The sequence below is a fragment of the Rhinolophus ferrumequinum genome, chromosome 22, assembly GCF_004115265.2.
Source record: "Rhinolophus ferrumequinum isolate MPI-CBG mRhiFer1 chromosome 22, mRhiFer1_v1.p, whole genome shotgun sequence".
In the NCBI taxonomy this organism is placed as follows: Eukaryota; Metazoa; Chordata; class Mammalia; order Chiroptera; family Rhinolophidae; genus Rhinolophus; species Rhinolophus ferrumequinum.
The window spans coordinates 20,765,972-20,784,519 of NC_046305.1; the positions used below are offsets into that span (position 1 = coordinate 20,765,972).

Sequence of the window (18,548 nt, forward strand, 5' to 3'; positions counted from 1 at the left end):
AAAATTATCCAAATAGGTTCACAATGATTCCCCAGGGATTTCAAAGCACAAATAGGAATTACCATGCAGTTGGATTTTCAGTTCTGAATCTTGGCCCACGTTAAGCACAGAGAGGAATATCTCATGCTGCTTTCCTGGGAGACCTGGGTGCAGCTGGACAACAATTTGTGAGCTATAAAAACTCACTCAGTAGGCTATGGGTGGCGGGGATCCCTGGCCTGGGGAGGGGGAAGAAGGCAGTGTCTGAGGCAGGCCCTGCAGTGGGTGGAAAGCCAGGTTAGGATGCATAGATCTAGCTGTAAGCATGTTGTCATGCAGCAGGCACTCTTAAGGCTTCTGCCTCCTGCTTCTCTTAGGAGGCGTCTGCTGTAACTTTCTAGGAAGACTGGGGGGTTAGCTTCAAAGATAACTCCTAAAATTCATGGGTTTTTTTTTTTTCTTGCTCCTCATAAGCCCCTTAATTGCAGATCGTTTAGTTGCATAAACTATTTTTAGAACAGAAGAGGGAATGGAAGGGCATACAGTGTGTGACCAAAAACAAGTAAACGAGGGTGTGGCAGACATTACTCTCCTGCTTTACACTTACTAACTTATTTAAACCTCATCACAGCCAAGTAAAGCAGGTAATAATATATTATCGCCACTTTACAGATGTGTAGATTATATAAAATTACACATATATTTTGCCTTGCAAAAAGGTAATCTATTAAAAAAGAGCTGCATGTTTTACATAATTTACAGTCATAGTTAGTCCCAAATCTTGGTGGGTTTAAGGGGGAATCCCTGATGCTGGTTAACTGAGTTGACTTCTGCCTTCTAGTCTAAAGCATTCCTACCCCCTGCTCCTCTTTTAATTCCTGAGGGAATAAATTCCATGTGTGAAGGTTGGCGGTGTCCCTCTTCAGCCAGCGATACCTGGAAATATTGATTTAGCATTTGATACCGCTATTGAAATCACACTGAATCTTCCAACTTAGCGGCAATCGTGCTAAACATCTTTTTGTTATTTGTTGGCCTATCCCTGATTGTCACCAGCAATATAGCCACAGTAGCAGCTTCTCTGATGGCTTTTGGGCCTTATATTTGATGAAGATCTTTGGCTGATATAGGGTGATTCAAAATCTTTGAAAATATTTTTTGGGTTATTTGACACTGCATACAATAGGGTAATGAACCCTAACTCTGTTTGTATGCTAACTAAGGATGTTTACTGTACCCCAAAAGAGTGTCAGAAGCTACCACTGTTCCTTTAAGAATAATAATAGTAGCTAACACTTATATAGTGCTTGCGCTGTGCCAGGCACTTTTCTAATTGCTTTGATTTGTTTCCTCACTCCTGTCCTTTTCTTCAAATTCAAGCCTCATGTGGATGTAGTAAGTAGTGGGAATTGTGTCACACGCTTACACTTGGTTGCAAGGGAGGCTGACAAGGCAGGCCCCAGTCTTTGCCTTGGGAGTTGGGATGCATAATAAAAGAAATGAACCCAATATAGAAATGTGTTTAAAAGATGCTGGGAAACCATAAATATGAATAATGCCACTATAGAGACATAAAAGGAAAATCAAGAATGTGGCATCTCAGAAGCCAAGGAAAAAACGCGTTTCAAATGCCACCAAGAGGTCCAGTACTATGGAAAGGGAAAAATGTTCATTGGCTTTAGTGATATGGAAAGCAATAGTGACCTCGGTGAGACCATTTCAGTAGCGTGATGGGAGAGGAAGCAGATAGATGGTATTGAGGAAAGATGTGAGGAGGAAGTGGAAATGGTGAATTGAGGCAATTCTTTAGAAATTAGCAGTGAGGAAGGATATAGGATATCACTTTATACCCTAGGATGGCAACTGATACAGTAGGAAGTTTTCTTCTTTAGTCCTAATGTGCAGGATTCAATAAGGAGGAGATGTTGCAGATAAAGGATAGAAAAGGTATAATCAATAATGGTACAATAGTTATTTAAATTCACTAACAGGTTTTTACCAGTTTCTCTGTTCACCATTGCATCTTGTACTCCACTCCTCTCTTCTACGTTCATTTTCTTTCTACTGTTGTATATTCTTAAATAGTATTTTTCAGCAAATGTCCATGCTTTCGCTTTTCTGTGTTTCGAAATGCCTTTATTTTATCCTCCTTTTAAAATAATCGCTCAGATAAATATGAAAAAAATTCAAACATACAAAAACGTTGAAAGAATTGTACACTAACCACCTAGATCCTACAATTGTTAACACTATGCTGTATTTATCATGCCTCTATTTATCTATTTGGCCATCTAATTTCTTTTATGCATTTCAAAATAGTTGTAGACATCCATATACTTCACCTCTAAATACCTAGCCTGAATATCATTAACTATGTGTCCACTATGTGTTTAGAGTGCCTTTTTTGAAACAAAATGTACACTACGTATAAAACTCAAGCATGCCATTTCATGAGTTTTGACAAATGTATAGACTTGCATAACCTACACTTGCATCAAGATATAGAATGTTGTCATCACTCCAGAAAATTCTGTCATGCCTCTTCCCAGGCAATCCCCAGTATGCCTCATGAGAGACAAACATTCTGATTTCTTTTTCACTGTAACTTTGACTGCTTGGTCTAGAACTCTGTGTGAATGGAATCATACACCATGTACTTTTTTTGTCTAAAGCATTTTTACTCAGCACGTTTCTGAGGTTCATCCCTGTTGTTTGCATTTATTTGTAGTTCGCTTCATTTTATTACTGAATAGTATTCTGTTGTATGAGTCTCATTTATGGTGTTGAGCTATTATTGATATAATTCGTAATTATGGCTGTATGCTCACTATAGGGGGAATTTTGATCAGTCAGACATTAAGCTGTACTGGTTTGTATGAGTTTTTCCTACAGGGGCAGTTTCGTATTGGTTTCTGACAGGGCGATGTGAGATTTCTACATACACATCTTGACACAGGTTTCCCACACTGTGAGGGTAGTTGGGATAATTCCATCCCATATATGTGGAATGTTATAATAAAACAAGACTGTTGTAAATGGCTTTTAATTATTTTCCATAGGGAGATGTGGTAAAAGATCCAATTCTCTTCTAAAAAGAGAAAGTGAAAAAGAGGGAAAATAGCTTTAGGCATTTAGAAGGATACACGAAAGGTCAGGCAGTTAAGTTCACGAACTTTCCGTGTGCTAGTCACAGCTGAGTGTAACACCCATGTCAATGCATCCTTCCCCCCGAGTCAATTAGATTCATAGATTATGATTCTCATTGAGGCAGATTCTCTTTCTTCTCCCAGCACTTGTGGGAAGATATCTAGAATACAGAACAGATCTGTCAAATAGATATGGCCTGCCCAACTCTCTTTGTATAAGTCTATTTGAAAAGAAATTTTGTTAACAGAAATTACATATAATAAACATGTCAGTCATTGGGTTATAGAACCTGAAATTTCCTGTGCTGCAAATTCCCCATCTTTTAGCTATTTCATGCGTGGTGGCTAAGTAGGTGAAGTCACTTCTCCGTTCAGTTTCTCCTAATGATGCTAATTACTTGCTAACAATGGAGCATTCCTGCTTGCCCATTCTGGCTCCCACCTAGGCCTTCCAGAACTCACAGGCAGTTCTCCTCTGTGTGAGGGGTTCTTGGGTTTCTGAAATCTGTTATCTATACCTCATAGAGTCTTAATAAAACAAAAAAATGGAATCCCTGTCTTTGCATGATGCCACTTGCTGCCTCTGTCGTGTCATATTGTCTTCTTCATTTGATAGTTTTTTGTTTTAAAGATTTTATTGGGGAAGGGGAACAGGACTTTTATTGGGGAACAGTGTGTACTTCCAGGACTTTTTTCCAAGTCAAGTTGTTGTCCTTTCAGTCTTAGTTGTGGAGGGTGCAGCTCAGCTCCAGGTCCAGTTGCCATTGCTAGTTGCAGGGGGCACAGCCCACCATCCCTTGAGGGAGTTGAACCGGCAACCTTATGGTTGAGAGGATGGGCTCCAACCAACTGAGCCATCCGGGAGGCAGCTCAGCTCAAGGTGCCGTGTTCAATCTTAGTTGCAGGGAGCAGAGCCCACCATCCCTTGTGGGACTTGAGGAGTTGAACCGGCAACCTTGTGGTTGAGAGCCCACTGGCCCATGTGGGAATCGAACTGGCAGCCTTCGGAGTTAGGAGCTTGGAGCTCTAACCACCTGAGCCACTGGGCTGGCCCTTTGTGGGTTTTTTTGCATAGACATTTTTCAGTCATCTTCTGGACTCTTTTCCCAGCCAGACTGCAGACCTCTGTCCCCATGCTTTCTTTGTGGCGTTATGCCTCCATCACCATCAATTCTTTTTGCAAACTCACTAATTATAGCATGGCTTAATTACATTTATGAGAACAAAGATTGGTAAAGTTTATCTTTGTTTCAAAGAGCTTGCCATCTATTGTGTGATGCAGACATAAATATGTGTTACAATTGAGGGGTAAACAAAATGCTGAGGGAGTACAGGAGGAGCACCACTGAGAAGGAAGGCAAGCTGGAAACATCCGAGTAAAATTTGAAGGCAAGCTAGAAACATCAGAGTAAAGTCAGACTGTATCTTTCTTGATAGAAGTTATGGGCAGTTGTAGGGGCTTTCTGCAGAGTGAGACAGAGGCAGTTTAATTGGAACTCTGGTCATGGTTATTTAGAATTATCCCTTTAAATGAAAAGTAGCTTTGTCTGTTATTAATATGTAAAAAGAAACAAAACCAAAACAAAAACAAATGTAGGGGCTCTCAACTGGTTTGCCAAAGCCCATTGGGGTATTGTGAATCCTTCATGAACGTGTTACCAAATTTTGACAAATTTGTAAGATTAAAATTGCATCTAACTGGGATTCCTGTATCACACTGATAGATCTCGGACAGACCTTTAAGCTGAGCAGGTCCTGGAACTGAATGTAAAGTAGGAAACAGAAGGTGGCAAGTAAGAGGTAAGAAGCACAGTGTGCTGTCAAACCAGCCCCAAGAAAGATGGTGTGTTTACTGAACACGTGCAGCCTGGGCCTGTGAATATCAAAGAGAATGTGGATAGGGCAGACCACAACTCTATTCCCATGATCAGATAGTGTTGAGGGTTGGCCAGGAGAATGGGGCAATGGCTGGACATGCTTTCATTGACACTGTGAGATGCTGTCACACTGAGTAGTGATGGTGGTTAAAGATTGCTGACTTTTTAGTGTCGTTTTGGGTCTTTTAATTTCTTCAAGTGTGCCACTAAAAATTACAGTATTCAAAATGGTTTACACACACACACACACACACGATGTGGGCTGAGAACCACTGTAGTAGTACATTTAAAATTAAAATGGAAGCTATCTCCTTGTTCCTTTTCCTTATCAGATAACCTACCAAGGCTTTAATGCCTCTCACCTCAAATGAATATCATCTATTTTCTTTTTATCTGAGCCACAGAACATGATAGCTCATTAAAATCTGAGAAATTTTATTAAGTCTATATGACAGCTTTCCCCCCATTCTTTTCTTTATCTTCCTCTCACAAGGAGGATTATGAGGTTGCTTGATGAGTTTTAATATTGTCATGAAAAATCTCCCCTTGGGCATTTTTTTTTTTTACAGTAGATAACAACCCTAAAGAGACGTATTTAAATGAACTTATTTAAATGAAATGGGCAGGTACCGCAGAATCATCTCGGCACCAAATACATTTCAGAGTAAGTTCTGTTTAACCACCGTTTGTTACCTCATTTGTAATAGAACAAAGAACCACTAGACGGAGCTAGGGTTTAAGAAATCATAGGTCTAATTCGGATGACAGCCGGGCTGGTTACAATGTTATGGAAGACACGTACTTTAATTTCAAAGCCTATGCAAGTCGTACCTAACTCTGCTAAAACAATCAGTTTACTTTGTACCTATACAAGATAAGACAAAAGGTGATGTTTGTAATGGCCAATGCACGTAGGTACTCAAATCATTTTGACCTTGGTATAACACTTTACAATTTAGAGTACATTTTACCTTTTAGGTCCATAATTACATTTGATCTTCACAGCAACTCAGTGATTGCTGGGCAAGAATTAGTTCTACTTTTGATATTGATAAATGGAGACAGGGTATCTGCTGTACAATAATAGGATATGTCAAGATGGTTAACTCAGACAACCAAGGTTGCAGTCTCAGTTTTTTTCCTGTTACATTTTTGTGTTGACTGTTGACCCAGCCAGGAACTAACTAGAAAACTATCAACTTATTTCTTGTGTTGGGCACAGACTTATTCTCTGGACACACTCACTGGGGACATATAGTAAACGGACAGGCAAAGAGTATGTGTAGGTGGAAATCTTCCAAAATAAATCAACAAAGGAAGGTTGTCTGAGCTCCTTCCCAGGAACCTTCTCTGTGTGTGATTCTTTAGTATAACAGGGGGCAGGTGTGAAGACCAGCACCTCATCCTGTGCAGTGTGGCCTGTCCTTCAAGCCAAGGCTTCGATTATTAGTTAATGTTAAATGTTGGGGAAGCTGCCACTCCACACCCTTACCCCAAGCATTTGCACTCAGAGATGAGTCCACCGTTTTGATGTTTGTCAGACAGTTTGTTCCTGTTTCCTAACCTTACATACTGATCATAACAGGCTGTGCTTCAGCTGAAAAAACGTTTTATTATATATATTATATATATATATATAATATATATAAAGATATAAAGATATATATATATATGCGCCAGGGGTGCCAAAAAATATACATGTTTTAAGAGATGTTATCTATGTGTTACTTTTCGAAGTTGAATTGAATTATGGTAGCAATGTGTAGTATGACATTTGCATAAAAGATGGTGTTAATCAAATGAATGCCAGCAGCATTTATTGCATTACAATTTTAATACAGTTTTTTCCTTTCTTAAAATGTGTATACATTTTTTGGCTATATATGTGTATATTCTTGTCTTTTTGGTAAAATATTCACTGTATAGAGTGGAAATCAGGTCAGTCAGTCAACAAACTTATCAAATGTCCCGAGCTTGCATCTGGCTTTTGGTTACCTTTAAAAACAACACAAGACAGCTCTTCTGAAGCTCAATCAGTTAGTCAGTCTGCAAGTCTGACCTCTTACAACTTCATTAATTACTGGTAAAACACTGGCTTCAGAATCAAAGTGGGGCAACTTTCACAAACGAGGCTAAGAGACCAGAGGGGAAGGCAGGAAGGTCTTCCAAGAGCTTCAGAGGTCCCAGGGGCTCCGGCCTGAAACAGAACAGAGAGTTACGTCATCATACCACCCCAAGATTCATGGTGTCTTTGTTGGGCGTGAATCCACCAAGAAAGCTGCTTCCCGATGCCCTCCTCTCCACTCAGCCCAAAGCACACCCCGAACGCATTTCCCGGCTGAGCCCAGAGGGTGGCGCTGCTAATTCAGCCTTGGCCCACCGCCTCTCGTTGCCTCCAGGCCGCCACCGGACCCGCGGCTGGGTCTCCCGCAGGCGGGCTTGGGGCACGCGCCCGGTAGGGGGCGCCGCTGGCCCAGGCGCCGCTGCTCCCTCCGCCCACCCGCAGGCAGCTGCGGCGAGGCGAGCCCGAGCAAGTGCACTGCGAGGCGGGCCGCAGGGAGGTAGGCGCGAAGAGAGCGCGAGGGTGGAAGCCGGAGGGAGCCGCCGCCCCTGCCATCCCGGGTCCCCGTGAGGCGCATGGGGCGCTTGGAGCCGGGATCGCGCGCGGGCTCCGCGCCCCTTTACCTGCTGCTGTGAGAAGCCGCGCGGGGACGCTCCCCAGACCCCGAGCTGCCGGGAGGATGACCATGGCCGGGGGCAGGAGGGGACTGGTGGCTCCGCAAAACACGTTTCTGGAGAATATCGTCCGGCGGTCCAATGGTAAGAGGTGCATTCGAGTTTTAGTTAGCCAGGCTTTGTAACCGTGCCTTTATTGCGGTCGCCTCCCGCCGCTCGGCGCCAGCAGATGCAGCAGAAACCAGAGCTCTGCTGGGAGCCGCGGCGCGGGCGCCCGGGGTGCCTCCCGGAGGATGGGAAAGGTGGGCAGGGCAGGGCGGGGTCTGATGGGCCCCCATTCCAAGGAGAGAGCTCTCCTGGGGATGCCTGTGGGTTTTTCTCCCACCTCCTCGGTCTCCCCAGAAAGCTTGACAGGTGATGAGCAAAGTACTGGAAAAAGTGATGGGAGGCTGGACGCAGCACGGGCAGGAGCAGGAGCGGCAGCGCATCCCCCACCAGTACTGCCCCACCCCCCGCGAAGGCTCCCAGGGCGCTCCGGCTGCCGCTCCCGGCGCGCTGCCTCACCACAGGGGTGCCAGCAGTAGAGACGGGCAACTTTGGTCCCGGCCCCCAGGGATGGCAGGATGCAGCTGCCTCTCTCTACCTCCCATCTCGGCAGCGTAAAAGTCCGAGGAGTAGGGACGTGGGGACTTAGGGTCGTGCTGCAGGCTGTCAGATTCCACCTCTTCACCGCCCCCCCCCCCCCTTAGAGGTTAAGGCTCATGAAGGGAAAAATTTCCTGGACACAGGTGGGAAGTAGAGGGCACAGGTGCAGAGCTGGCTAAGTGGTCACGGGTAGGAAACTGTCATAGTTCCTCTCTTCCAAACCCACCACAATGTTTTATGCTCACCTATCTTGCTCACCTATAAATTCCCAAACTCTCCAAGCCTGTAAATCTCTCCATTATCCAGTAAACCAATGCTCCCCGCCCCTCTCTTTCCTCGAGGCAATAAGATGGACAGTAGCACGAAGCGGTGGGTGGCCAGAGTCCTACCTTGTTTCCCAAAAATAAGACCTAGCTGGACAATCAGCTCTAATGTGTCTTTTGAAGCAAAAAATAATATAAGACCCGGTCTTATTTTTACCATAAGACAGGGTCTGACATAATATAAGACCGGGTATAATATAATATAATATATAATATAATACCGGGTCTTATATAATGTAATATAAGACCGGGTCTCATATTAATTTTTGCTCCAAAAGACGCATTAGAGCTGATTGTCCGGCTAGGTCTTATTTTCGGGGAAACGGCAGTAGCCCGGCTGGAAAGGGAAACATTTCAAACGCCTTTAGGACCCAGTACGGAGCACCCGGCTAAACCGCTTGCAGAGCAAATAGGAGCCCGGCAGTTGGAAGGTGCAGTGCACACTCGTTCATTAGACGATTAAAATGAAAGGGGACCAAGCCTAGAGATGCTCTTTCTTGGCTCCTGGACCTCTCTTCTTTCAGAGACAGATGACATTCATTAGGAGGACGTGAAGAGCTAACTCAGGAAAATGGGTTTTAAAAATATGTAAATACCTTGGTTTCAGAGGCTTAAGGAGCTTGTGTTAAAACTATAGGTTTCTATTTGGATTTAGTTAGGGATTCAGGGGAAGGGCCTGAAAAGTGACTTATGCTACTAAGAAATACTCTGTAATTAAAAGTGATTTAAGTTTATCTTATAATAAAAAACTAGGACAGCAAATCATGTATTATTTAAACTCTTTCTTAGAAATGGTCATGTGCCTCAAGAGTAAGTATTGAAGAGTTTCTGGTTAGTCACCTTTCCCTTCAAGGTCTTCCTCTTTTAAACTAAAGTGGCTTTTAGAACAAGGTCACAGCCTTTACCTAGGGATGCAAGGGAATGATAAGTATCACATGATCAGCCACAATGAAGCCTTCTACCATAAAAAAGCTGGAAGTGTTCATAGATTTTAAAATAAAATCTATTTAAGAGTTAATGTGCTATGATTGCTATTGTTGGCCTGTTACGGGAAATGGAGGCAATTTTGCAGATTTGGGGATCCCATTGCCAGTGACATCAACTTTCTCAAATAACAATGACAATTCCGGTTTTATTTTATTTTATTTTATTTTTTTGTGAAGAGGCTATGTTCTTTAAGTGAGAGGGAAATCTTGTATCTAATGTATACCATATTATGTTTTTGAGTGGATAGAACAGTAAAAGACTCCTACACGTAATAGTCACAAGGTTCCCTGGGCTTGTAGGAGGAACTTAAGAATCTTGGCGCTAAAACCACAATAAAATAAATAAATAAATAAATAAATAAATAAATAACCCCCCAAAACTCTGAAGCTGATACCACAGTTAAAAACATCGTGGAGCTGAGAAGGCAGAATACCTTCTGGTTTAGTTGATCTTCTTCCAGCCACCTCTGTAGGCATACATAGAATGTCAATAGAATAAGTAGCTGGGGATATTTTTAGTACTGGCATTTTAATTTCAGTACCAGTTCCAACGGCTTGACTTCAATTAACCAACCAACCAAACAGCAAGAACAACAACAACAAACACACCGTGTTGGGAAAAGTGGATGAACTTTTAAAATTATGTATCATTACAGAAGAAAAGATTCTGATCTTGAAATGTGGGATTTGAGTTTTTAGTGATCTTTTTCATAATATTTCCTGAACACAAATAGAAAAAAAAAAGTGGACTCTTGGAAATAACACAATATCTACATGCATTATATTATTTTACTGTGATGGAAAAAGTCTATTTAAAAATATTGATTGTCTCCAGCCTTTTTTTGGACATCACAGTATTTAAATAGCATTTTACCTTTAAATAGTGATACATTTTGATCACTTTATTAGGTATTTTTTTTACCAGTGGTCCTATGCAGTATTTTTGTTCCTGTTTTAAAGATCAGAAAACTGAGTCCTAGGAATATTAAATGACTCATTCAAAGTGACAGGCATACAGTGCCTGAGGCAGGTGTTTTTTAGAAGGTGTCATTCATCCTTCTTGTAACATCATTGTTTCTCCAGCCATTCTGAGTTAGCCAATGGAACGGTTTTCATCATCTCTAAAAAACCTACTCTCATTATAGGCTAATTATAATAGAACTGACTTTGTTTGGGGGCGTGGAATATCTTGGTGTCTGGAATATTCTAGAACTGTAGATAAGACAGACCTTAGATGCTATCTAGTCTGTTCTCCTTCCCCACCATTGTATAGATGAAGAAATTGAAGCACGGACCTATTCTCAAATATTTAAGGGCAAAACTGATGAAGCCCTAAGCCTCTTGACCCCAGTGTCATGTTCCTCATGGCCCACCATGCAACGACCTTCCTTGTATTACCGTTATTTTCTCTAGAGAAGCATAATTTCCCAGTGGAAATTAAATAAAATGTTAGAACAACAAGAACAACATGCATTTTGGCTAACAGCCACGCTACCACATCCAAACAGAATAACAGGGCAAAGGAGAAGCTAATTTTGTTTCAAGGAAGGGCAGTATTTTCATCTTTGTCAATGGTTTGGCTGAAGGCACAGGCAGGATAAAATGGGCACTGTAACATTCACGTGCCCATTATAAAATATGAAGTCTCTTCATAAAATATCACCTTGGATCCTCATAAACCCGCAAAGGAGGTGCAGTTGTTTCCATTTTAGAGTTTTGGGAACTAAGAATCCTCGGGTTAAATAATTTATCTACAGTTAGTAAGAGGCAGACTTTGTACAAGGCAGTTAAAGGCCACTCAGGGATTAGTCAGCGGTTGTGACTGCTTCCTTCATTCTACAAAGATTTATTGAGCGCACTTATTGAACGCTGGGGATATAGTGGAAAACAAGACACCCCCTTAGCCTAAGTTACATTCTGGTGAATCTTGGTCCAGGGATCTTGTTTCCACAGTGTTTCCTGGCTGTAACTTTTACTTAGAGCCGACAGTGTATTTAAAAAAAGCACTTTTAAGTTGTTTACTGCTCTTGATGGGCCTACAGTCTAGTATCACTTTCGTTGATACACTCTGAATACTATTTGAAGTAGGAATTTGATAATTATTTCTGCTTTGGATAGTTGTAAGTAGTCAGTAGGAATAATTAACGGGCCAGATTTGATTAGATTTTGCTTATGGTTCTACTGGTGATCATTTCAAATTCTTCTACTCACTTTGTTGCCACACAGGCAAAGCCACTCTTTCTCTTACAGATTCATGGTTGGAAAGTGTTGTTCCAGAATTTTTTGATGGGTGCTTAAATCTGCAGGCACTTACTTTCAGAATGCTTGCTGAAGCAAATAGGAGATCTGGTTTAGGAAGGCTGGCAGAACTTAGTGCCAGGAAACTACAAAAGTATTACCCTAAATGGCCCCATTTGAGGCAGAACATATGTTTTAGTGTTCAGAAACCTATATCAAACAATTGTAGATGCCAGTAAGAATCCATGCACATTAGCAGGAGTGAAACTCAGCACATTTTAGTCTAGATGTAAGTACATGTATAACTTACAGATTGCCAAATCAGCTGTGTTTTTGTAGGGTGTTAAGATGGTTTGGGTTGTTGATATAATTAGTTAGCAAACAGGATGAGAGCCATAGGTAATGTTGTGTCTCCTCGTAGATGTGTTGAGCCACGGTAATATTTGTAAAACGGAAAAACTAGTTAAAATCCGTTCTTGTTCTGAAAGGGGAATGGATGAGAATCTGGATTGTGACCAGCTCAACAGAGTTTGTTTTTTCTTGTAATACGTTCTAAGATAACCTTCAGCCCAGGCTCAGCTGTCTTTCTCTGAAAGTGTCAAAAAGTTTAATCTGTTGGACTGAGAGGATGAAGCCTTGTTATTTAACATAAGACAATAAAGTTTGCAAACTCCATGGTTTTTATGGGATCCATCTATGTTAGTAATCTATCATTAAAGAATAGATACATTTGAGGAACATTGTGGGTAAATTGAATCTCTGGCTTCATTCTTTCTGATACGAGCTCTTCATTTATGATGGGGCTTCGCTTCCTTTGGTTCCTTCAGCGTTACCTTGAAGCCCCTCATTCTTCCCCTCCCCTTTCCTTTTTGTTAGTTAATGGCTTGTAAACAAATGCTTAAGACATACTTTATTTACTGAAATGAACCCTTTTTGTTTTTGTTTTGTTTCTGTCTTTAGGTGACCGTGCTTGTAACTGGTGAGAAAGAGAATCACAGAATATTAGGTCTGAAGGGACATTCTTTATAATCCCTTTTCCAGTGTTTGCATCCTCTCCAGAATGTCCCTTCCAATAGTTACCTAGCCCATTCTAGAATAGCTTCTGTGATGGGACACTCACTTTCTGACAAGGAATTTTATTTTCAAGCAACTATATTTGTGAACTAGGTTTACCCTCTCCTCTCCGCCCTTCCCCTCCCCTCCTCTCCCCTCCTTTCATACTCTTTTCTTTCCTCCTCCCCTTCCTTCTTTTTTTATTGTTGTTATGTTGTTTGGTTTCACCAACATCTGCCCACTTACAGCTACCACTCACTTAAGATCTGCCCTGCGGAATTAAAGTGACCTCGTCCACTCCTTTTTTTCCATATGAAACCCTTCTTTATTTTAATAATTTGATAAGTTGTCTTGATTCTTCTACCCCTTCTAAAACCTTTAAAAATTGTTTAATACCACAATGGAAAAGCACATAAGATAATTTTGTACAGCTTCACACATTTGTATAAATACTGTGCTGTCATCACCTATGGCAAGAAATTGAATTTTGCCAGCTCTCTAGGAACTCCCTGGGGCCCTTCCTGGTCCCATCTTCCTTGCTCTCCAAAGGGAGCCAGTTCCTGATTTTATGGTGATGACTTCTTGTGTTTCCTCATAATTTTACCATCTTGTTTTGCATTCCTGAACACTCCCATTTATTTTTGTCTTTTTTTGAGCTTTATATACATGGGATCATGCAGCCTGTATTCTTTTGTCAGTTGGAGTTGTCTGCGTGTATTGTTGGTTCATTTTCACTGCTGTATAGGACTTGAGGGTATGACCATAAGACACACGTAATTTATGCATTTTGTTGTTGATGGACATGTGTTGGTTCACAAACTGGCCCCCGTACACGGAAGGCAAGGAGAAACCAAAGAAAGAGGCAGACCACTCCAGATTGGTAGGTGGCGGGTTTACAAAACAAGGGAGCTTATATACGAGGCTTGTCTTGGGTGGCTGCAAGGTGGGTAGATCTCTGCACTGCGCCCCAGAATCTTAAAAGTTTATATAGAGGTCTTAACTTGGTTCATTCACATATCAGTCCAGCTGGTCTCAACAACACCTTACTCTCTCAAGGCTGTGTCCTTGAAACAGCTCCCACTGTAGGAACGGTGGGCAGAATGTGCATTCCAAGGACGGGGGTGAGGCTGATGGGCCTCTGATTGCCTGTGTCCAGCTCAAGGGTCAACTGGCAGGTCACATCCTCTCCATGACCTCCTCCAACATCATGTGAATTATTTTAAGTTCTTTGTTTTTTTTTTTTTTGTTATGAATGCTGCTACAAACATTCTTGCACGTGTCTTATGGGAATGTGTGGGCACATATTGGGTATATGCCTAGGATGCATGTGTTTAACTGTGGTAGAGGCTGCCAAACAATTTTCCAAAGGGTTTGTATCAACGTACACTCCCAGCAGCAGTGTATGCGAATTCTCATCACTCCACATCCTTGCCAACACTTGGTATTTTGTCCTCTTTTTTTTTTTTTTTTTTTTTTGGAATTATGACGTTGCCCAAACAATCTAGCAACTAATGAAATAGGGTCATTAGAGTTATGTTAGTAGTGAGCACATGATCAAAATGAAATGAAAACAAAACTTGCTCTTGTCCTTTGGGAGGCATCATGTCCACTGTGTATTGGAATGTTCTCACAGTGTGAACTCATTCACACGTGATGATAAGCGATGTGAAAGACTTGCACAGTTAGAATTGTGTACAAAGGGCACATGGAAAGTGTGTGTGTGTGTGTGTGTGTGTGCGAGACTGATTTTCTTAAATCGAGAAGCAATAAACCCTGGGGATAGAGATTATGTAAGAATCAGAGCTGGAAGTGGGAAGGAACTAGGAAGTGAATGATTTATGTTTATTTTAGTGAATAAAAAATAAACCAAAATGACTAAAGGAAAGGCACAGATTTCGTGGAGGAATAAAAAGTCAAGACAAATTGAAGTGCAAAACAAAGGCTCGCTTGTAGTTCAGTTTCATAAACATGGTGGACCTGTTTTGTGCCTACTGTGCGAGAGACAGGGACTACCAAAGTGAGTGAGACTTTGTGATGTTGGATCTCGTGGAGGAACCCATGCTGAAGACCAACGTGTGTTGTAAACCTCTTCAAAGATTTAAAAGATGTTATACCAACTCAACACGTGCAACACATTTCCCCCTTTTAAACACCTCACCCAAGATTATTCTTAGATTTTATAGCTTTTTCTTCTTTTTGTGAGGTTGGATGTGGGGAGACCAAATCCCGTAAGTCAATTTAAAGTAGGCTGCAGAATGTGTGAAGCTTTGTTTTGATGTGACAGGAGTTTCCTTTAAAAAATCTCATTCCTGGGGTGGCCGGATGGCTCAGTTGGTTAGAGCGCGAGCTCTCAACAACAAGGTTGCCGGTTCAATTCCCGCATGGGATGGTGGGCTGCACCCCCTGCAACTAAAGATTGAAAATCGCGACTGGACTTGGAGCTGAGCTGCACCCTCCACAACTAGATTGAAGGAAAACGACGTGGAGCTCATGGGCCCTAGAAAAACACTCTGTTCCCCAATATTCCCCAATTAAAAAAAAAATCTCATTCCTCGGGGATATCTCATTGCCCTGTCTTCTTTGGCCTGCTGTCTTGGGTGGCTCGCCCACTGTTTTAAGTTTGCAGCATATCCTAGATGCTGGAGTTTGTTTGATACTCTGGTTGTTCTCTATGAAAGTGCAGTCTTGTTGAACAGATTACAGTCTGGCCAACTCATCAACTCCTTCAGTGCTCACAGTCTCTGCTCTAACAGTCCTTAACTCCTGTTAATGACAAAATTACTTAAAACTCAAAATTACTTAAAACTGTTCTGATTGGGTATAATAGAGTTATGCCAATAATCAGAATTAATTTGCTTACTCATCCTAAGATTGTTCATTATGTAAATGAAAGGACAACTCTTTTGATTAGTCCCATGTTGCATACCACTGATGTTCTGAAATTTACTGAGTCAATCTTATAACTATTAATGTAATTAATAATGGAGTGCCTCAGAACCATTCTTTCTCATAACTTTTGAAAGGCTCTGCAATGACATAAGGTGCTTTTGTAAAGGAGAGGAATGGCCTGTCATTACCTCCTTCCCTTAAAGCAATAGCACGGCCATCCTCCGTGGGCATTCTCAGAGTGCTGGAGTCAGCATTTGCAAGATGATACATACTAGCAAGTTTTACCAAGATTTATCTCCTGCTTAATTTTGGTTGATTAAGAGAATGAATTTGGAAAGCATATTTTAAACTAGAACTTCACCACCATGGCAAAGAAAATAAAGTTAATTTGAATGACAAAACTATATTTATTTCATCTCACTGAATTTTTAAGTTTTTGTTTTCTTTATATCTGTTTTCTCTCAGTATTATAGGGATCAAATGGATTAGAGTTCTGTGTTGCTATCATTAAGGTTGTGCTTTGAACCTGTACGTGACCCAACGTGCTATGTGTCACCGTTTGCCTCCTTAGAGCCATTCCCTTTTCTTCTCCAACCTGCTTTGTGTCCTGGGAGGCTGACCCATATGGAGTACGTCAGTAGACTCCCTTGCTTTCTGGCTCCCCTGGTTCCTGGGGGTATACCAGAATGAGATGGGAGGGAGGTCGCAGTATTTATTCTCCCAGTTTCTTCCCTGCCAGGTCATTGTAGCCTATTTTCCCTTGGTTAAAGGTTACATGTCCACCTTGCTCTCTTTGGGTTTGGGTAGGGTTGGGCAGCTTAAAGTTTCCAACTGTTCCTAACCCTGGGGTACTGCACCATCCCTGAGGTTTCTTCCTCAGTGGCGTGCTGGGGCAGCCTGGGCTGGCTGGTGCTACTTCTCAAGGGCTGATCATGCCAATTTCTTCCCTATTCCTGGTTCGGTAGGTTGAAATCTGCCATGGTGGGGGTATTTACGCCTCAGAAATTGGCAAATGCTGTAAGTCAGGGCTCTCGCCCAGTTGGTTTACCAGCACATCACTGCCAATACCTCACCCATGCCTTTGTCAATAACACTCCTCTAATTGTCCATCTAAGTCTGCTATTATTGTCTTGCCCAGACTCTGCTGATAGAACCAGTTGCTGGTTCTCTGGATGAAGCACTTTCTCAATTTTAGTCCAGACCAGTTTCAATCATGGAGGTGACCTTGATGAGGGGGTGTGCATTCAGGTACTTCTTTCAACATAGCAAAAAACACCTGCATTCTGCCCGATAAAGGCAGCATATGTGCCTACCCTTGCTTTAAACTCAGCGAGTTTATCACCTACAGGCTTGATACTATCACATTTCTGTTCCATCTTTCTTCACATTGATAATCAAGTCAAGTAAGACTGTAAGTAAATTGGGAGTCGATCAGAGACATTAGAAGCCAGCTAATACTAGTTCTAAGCACCAATTATAATTATTGCTTATAATCATGACCTTGGACAAATTAAATCGACTTTCTCACCTGTAAGCCTGGCAGTGTGCCAAAGATTTTATGTGCATCACCAACTTCAGTCTTCACTATGACTCTATTCTGTTGGGCACTTTTATTGTGCCCATTGTACAAGTATAGACACTGAGGTTTAAAGAGTAAATTGCCTTAGGTTAATTTCTAGTCATAGATTCTCTAGGATCTTGTTAGGAATGCAAATTCTCCGGCCCTACCTAGTGAATCAGAAACGCTGGGCGTGGGGCCCAGTTACCTGTGTTTTACTTGTCCGCCAGGCAGTTCTGATGGACAGAACTGAATACGGTTTGGAGGCAACTGCTTTCAAGACAACCCCATGCATTTCTTTATTTGAGAGGTGAATGCTTGCAGTCCAGAGTGTGTGGATGGGGTGTGTGGATGTCATGTCAGAGACCGAGTGGACTTTTTCTTATAGACTTTCAATTAGTGTACAGGTTTCTGCTCACATTCCATTTCTACCTCAGGTAGTACCTCGCATTTCAATGTCCAGAGTCTCTCCAGAGACCTGCTTGTCCAGATCCCTCTGAAATTTTAAAATCGTGGCTTCCTCTGCCGTGCATTGTCTTCTATCTACTTCTCATCTTCCAGAAAAGGAGCTCGTGCCTGCTGGTAACTCCCTTCTCTTTGTCGTTGTATGTTCCCTTTCAGTTTTCAGCCATCATTCGAGAACGAGGAGACAGACGGGTGTGCTCGAGCCACCGTTTTGAAATGATAGCTGATACTTTTTAAAGGCAGAGGAGGTCCTAAATTCTAGTTGTTCTCCTTCTGACAGAGGAAATTCCACTTTATACTTTTCACACATCCCCAGGACACGCAGGGGCTGTGCCCCGGCTGACTTCACTGAGTGTGCCACGTCTCGCTGTTATTCTTGTCAAATGACAACACTAAAACGAATTTGGTACAAGTTTGATGATCTTCCTTTGAGGGAAAGCAACCCATGGGTTGGGGGCTTCTGGTGCCTCGTAAGCAGTGGAGCCCCTCTCCTCGAGGTGTTTTGAGCAACAGCGAGTTTTGTGGATTGTTAGAAGCAGCACCACGGAAACGGGATTGGCGAGAAGGTCAGGGATTTCCTGATGAGGCTAGTATTTAGCAGGTCTTGTTTTCTAGGGGGAGGTAAGCTAGCTCGCGCTGAGTTCAGGGATTGTGACTGGTGTCAGGTTTCCTTGACAGTGAGGTGGTTCCCGTAAGTACAGACAGACTTAGGT

General features: G+C 42.1%; 1 protein-coding gene across 2 annotated transcripts in view; it reads left to right on the plus strand.

The window, feature by feature from the left end:
* Nucleotides 1-7,516: 7,516 nt before the first annotated feature.
* Nucleotides 7,517-18,548, plus strand: part of KCNH1 (potassium voltage-gated channel subfamily H member 1) — a 340,626-nt gene continuing 329,594 nt past the window's right edge. For both annotated transcript variants that reach the window (XM_033094007.1, XM_033094008.1), the window contains exon 1: nucleotides 7,517-7,822. In XM_033094007.1, the coding sequence (XP_032949898.1) occupies nucleotides 7,744-7,822 (79 nt within the window). In that variant the 5' untranslated portion in view covers nucleotides 7,517-7,743. The remainder of the gene's footprint in view (nucleotides 7,823-18,548) is intronic.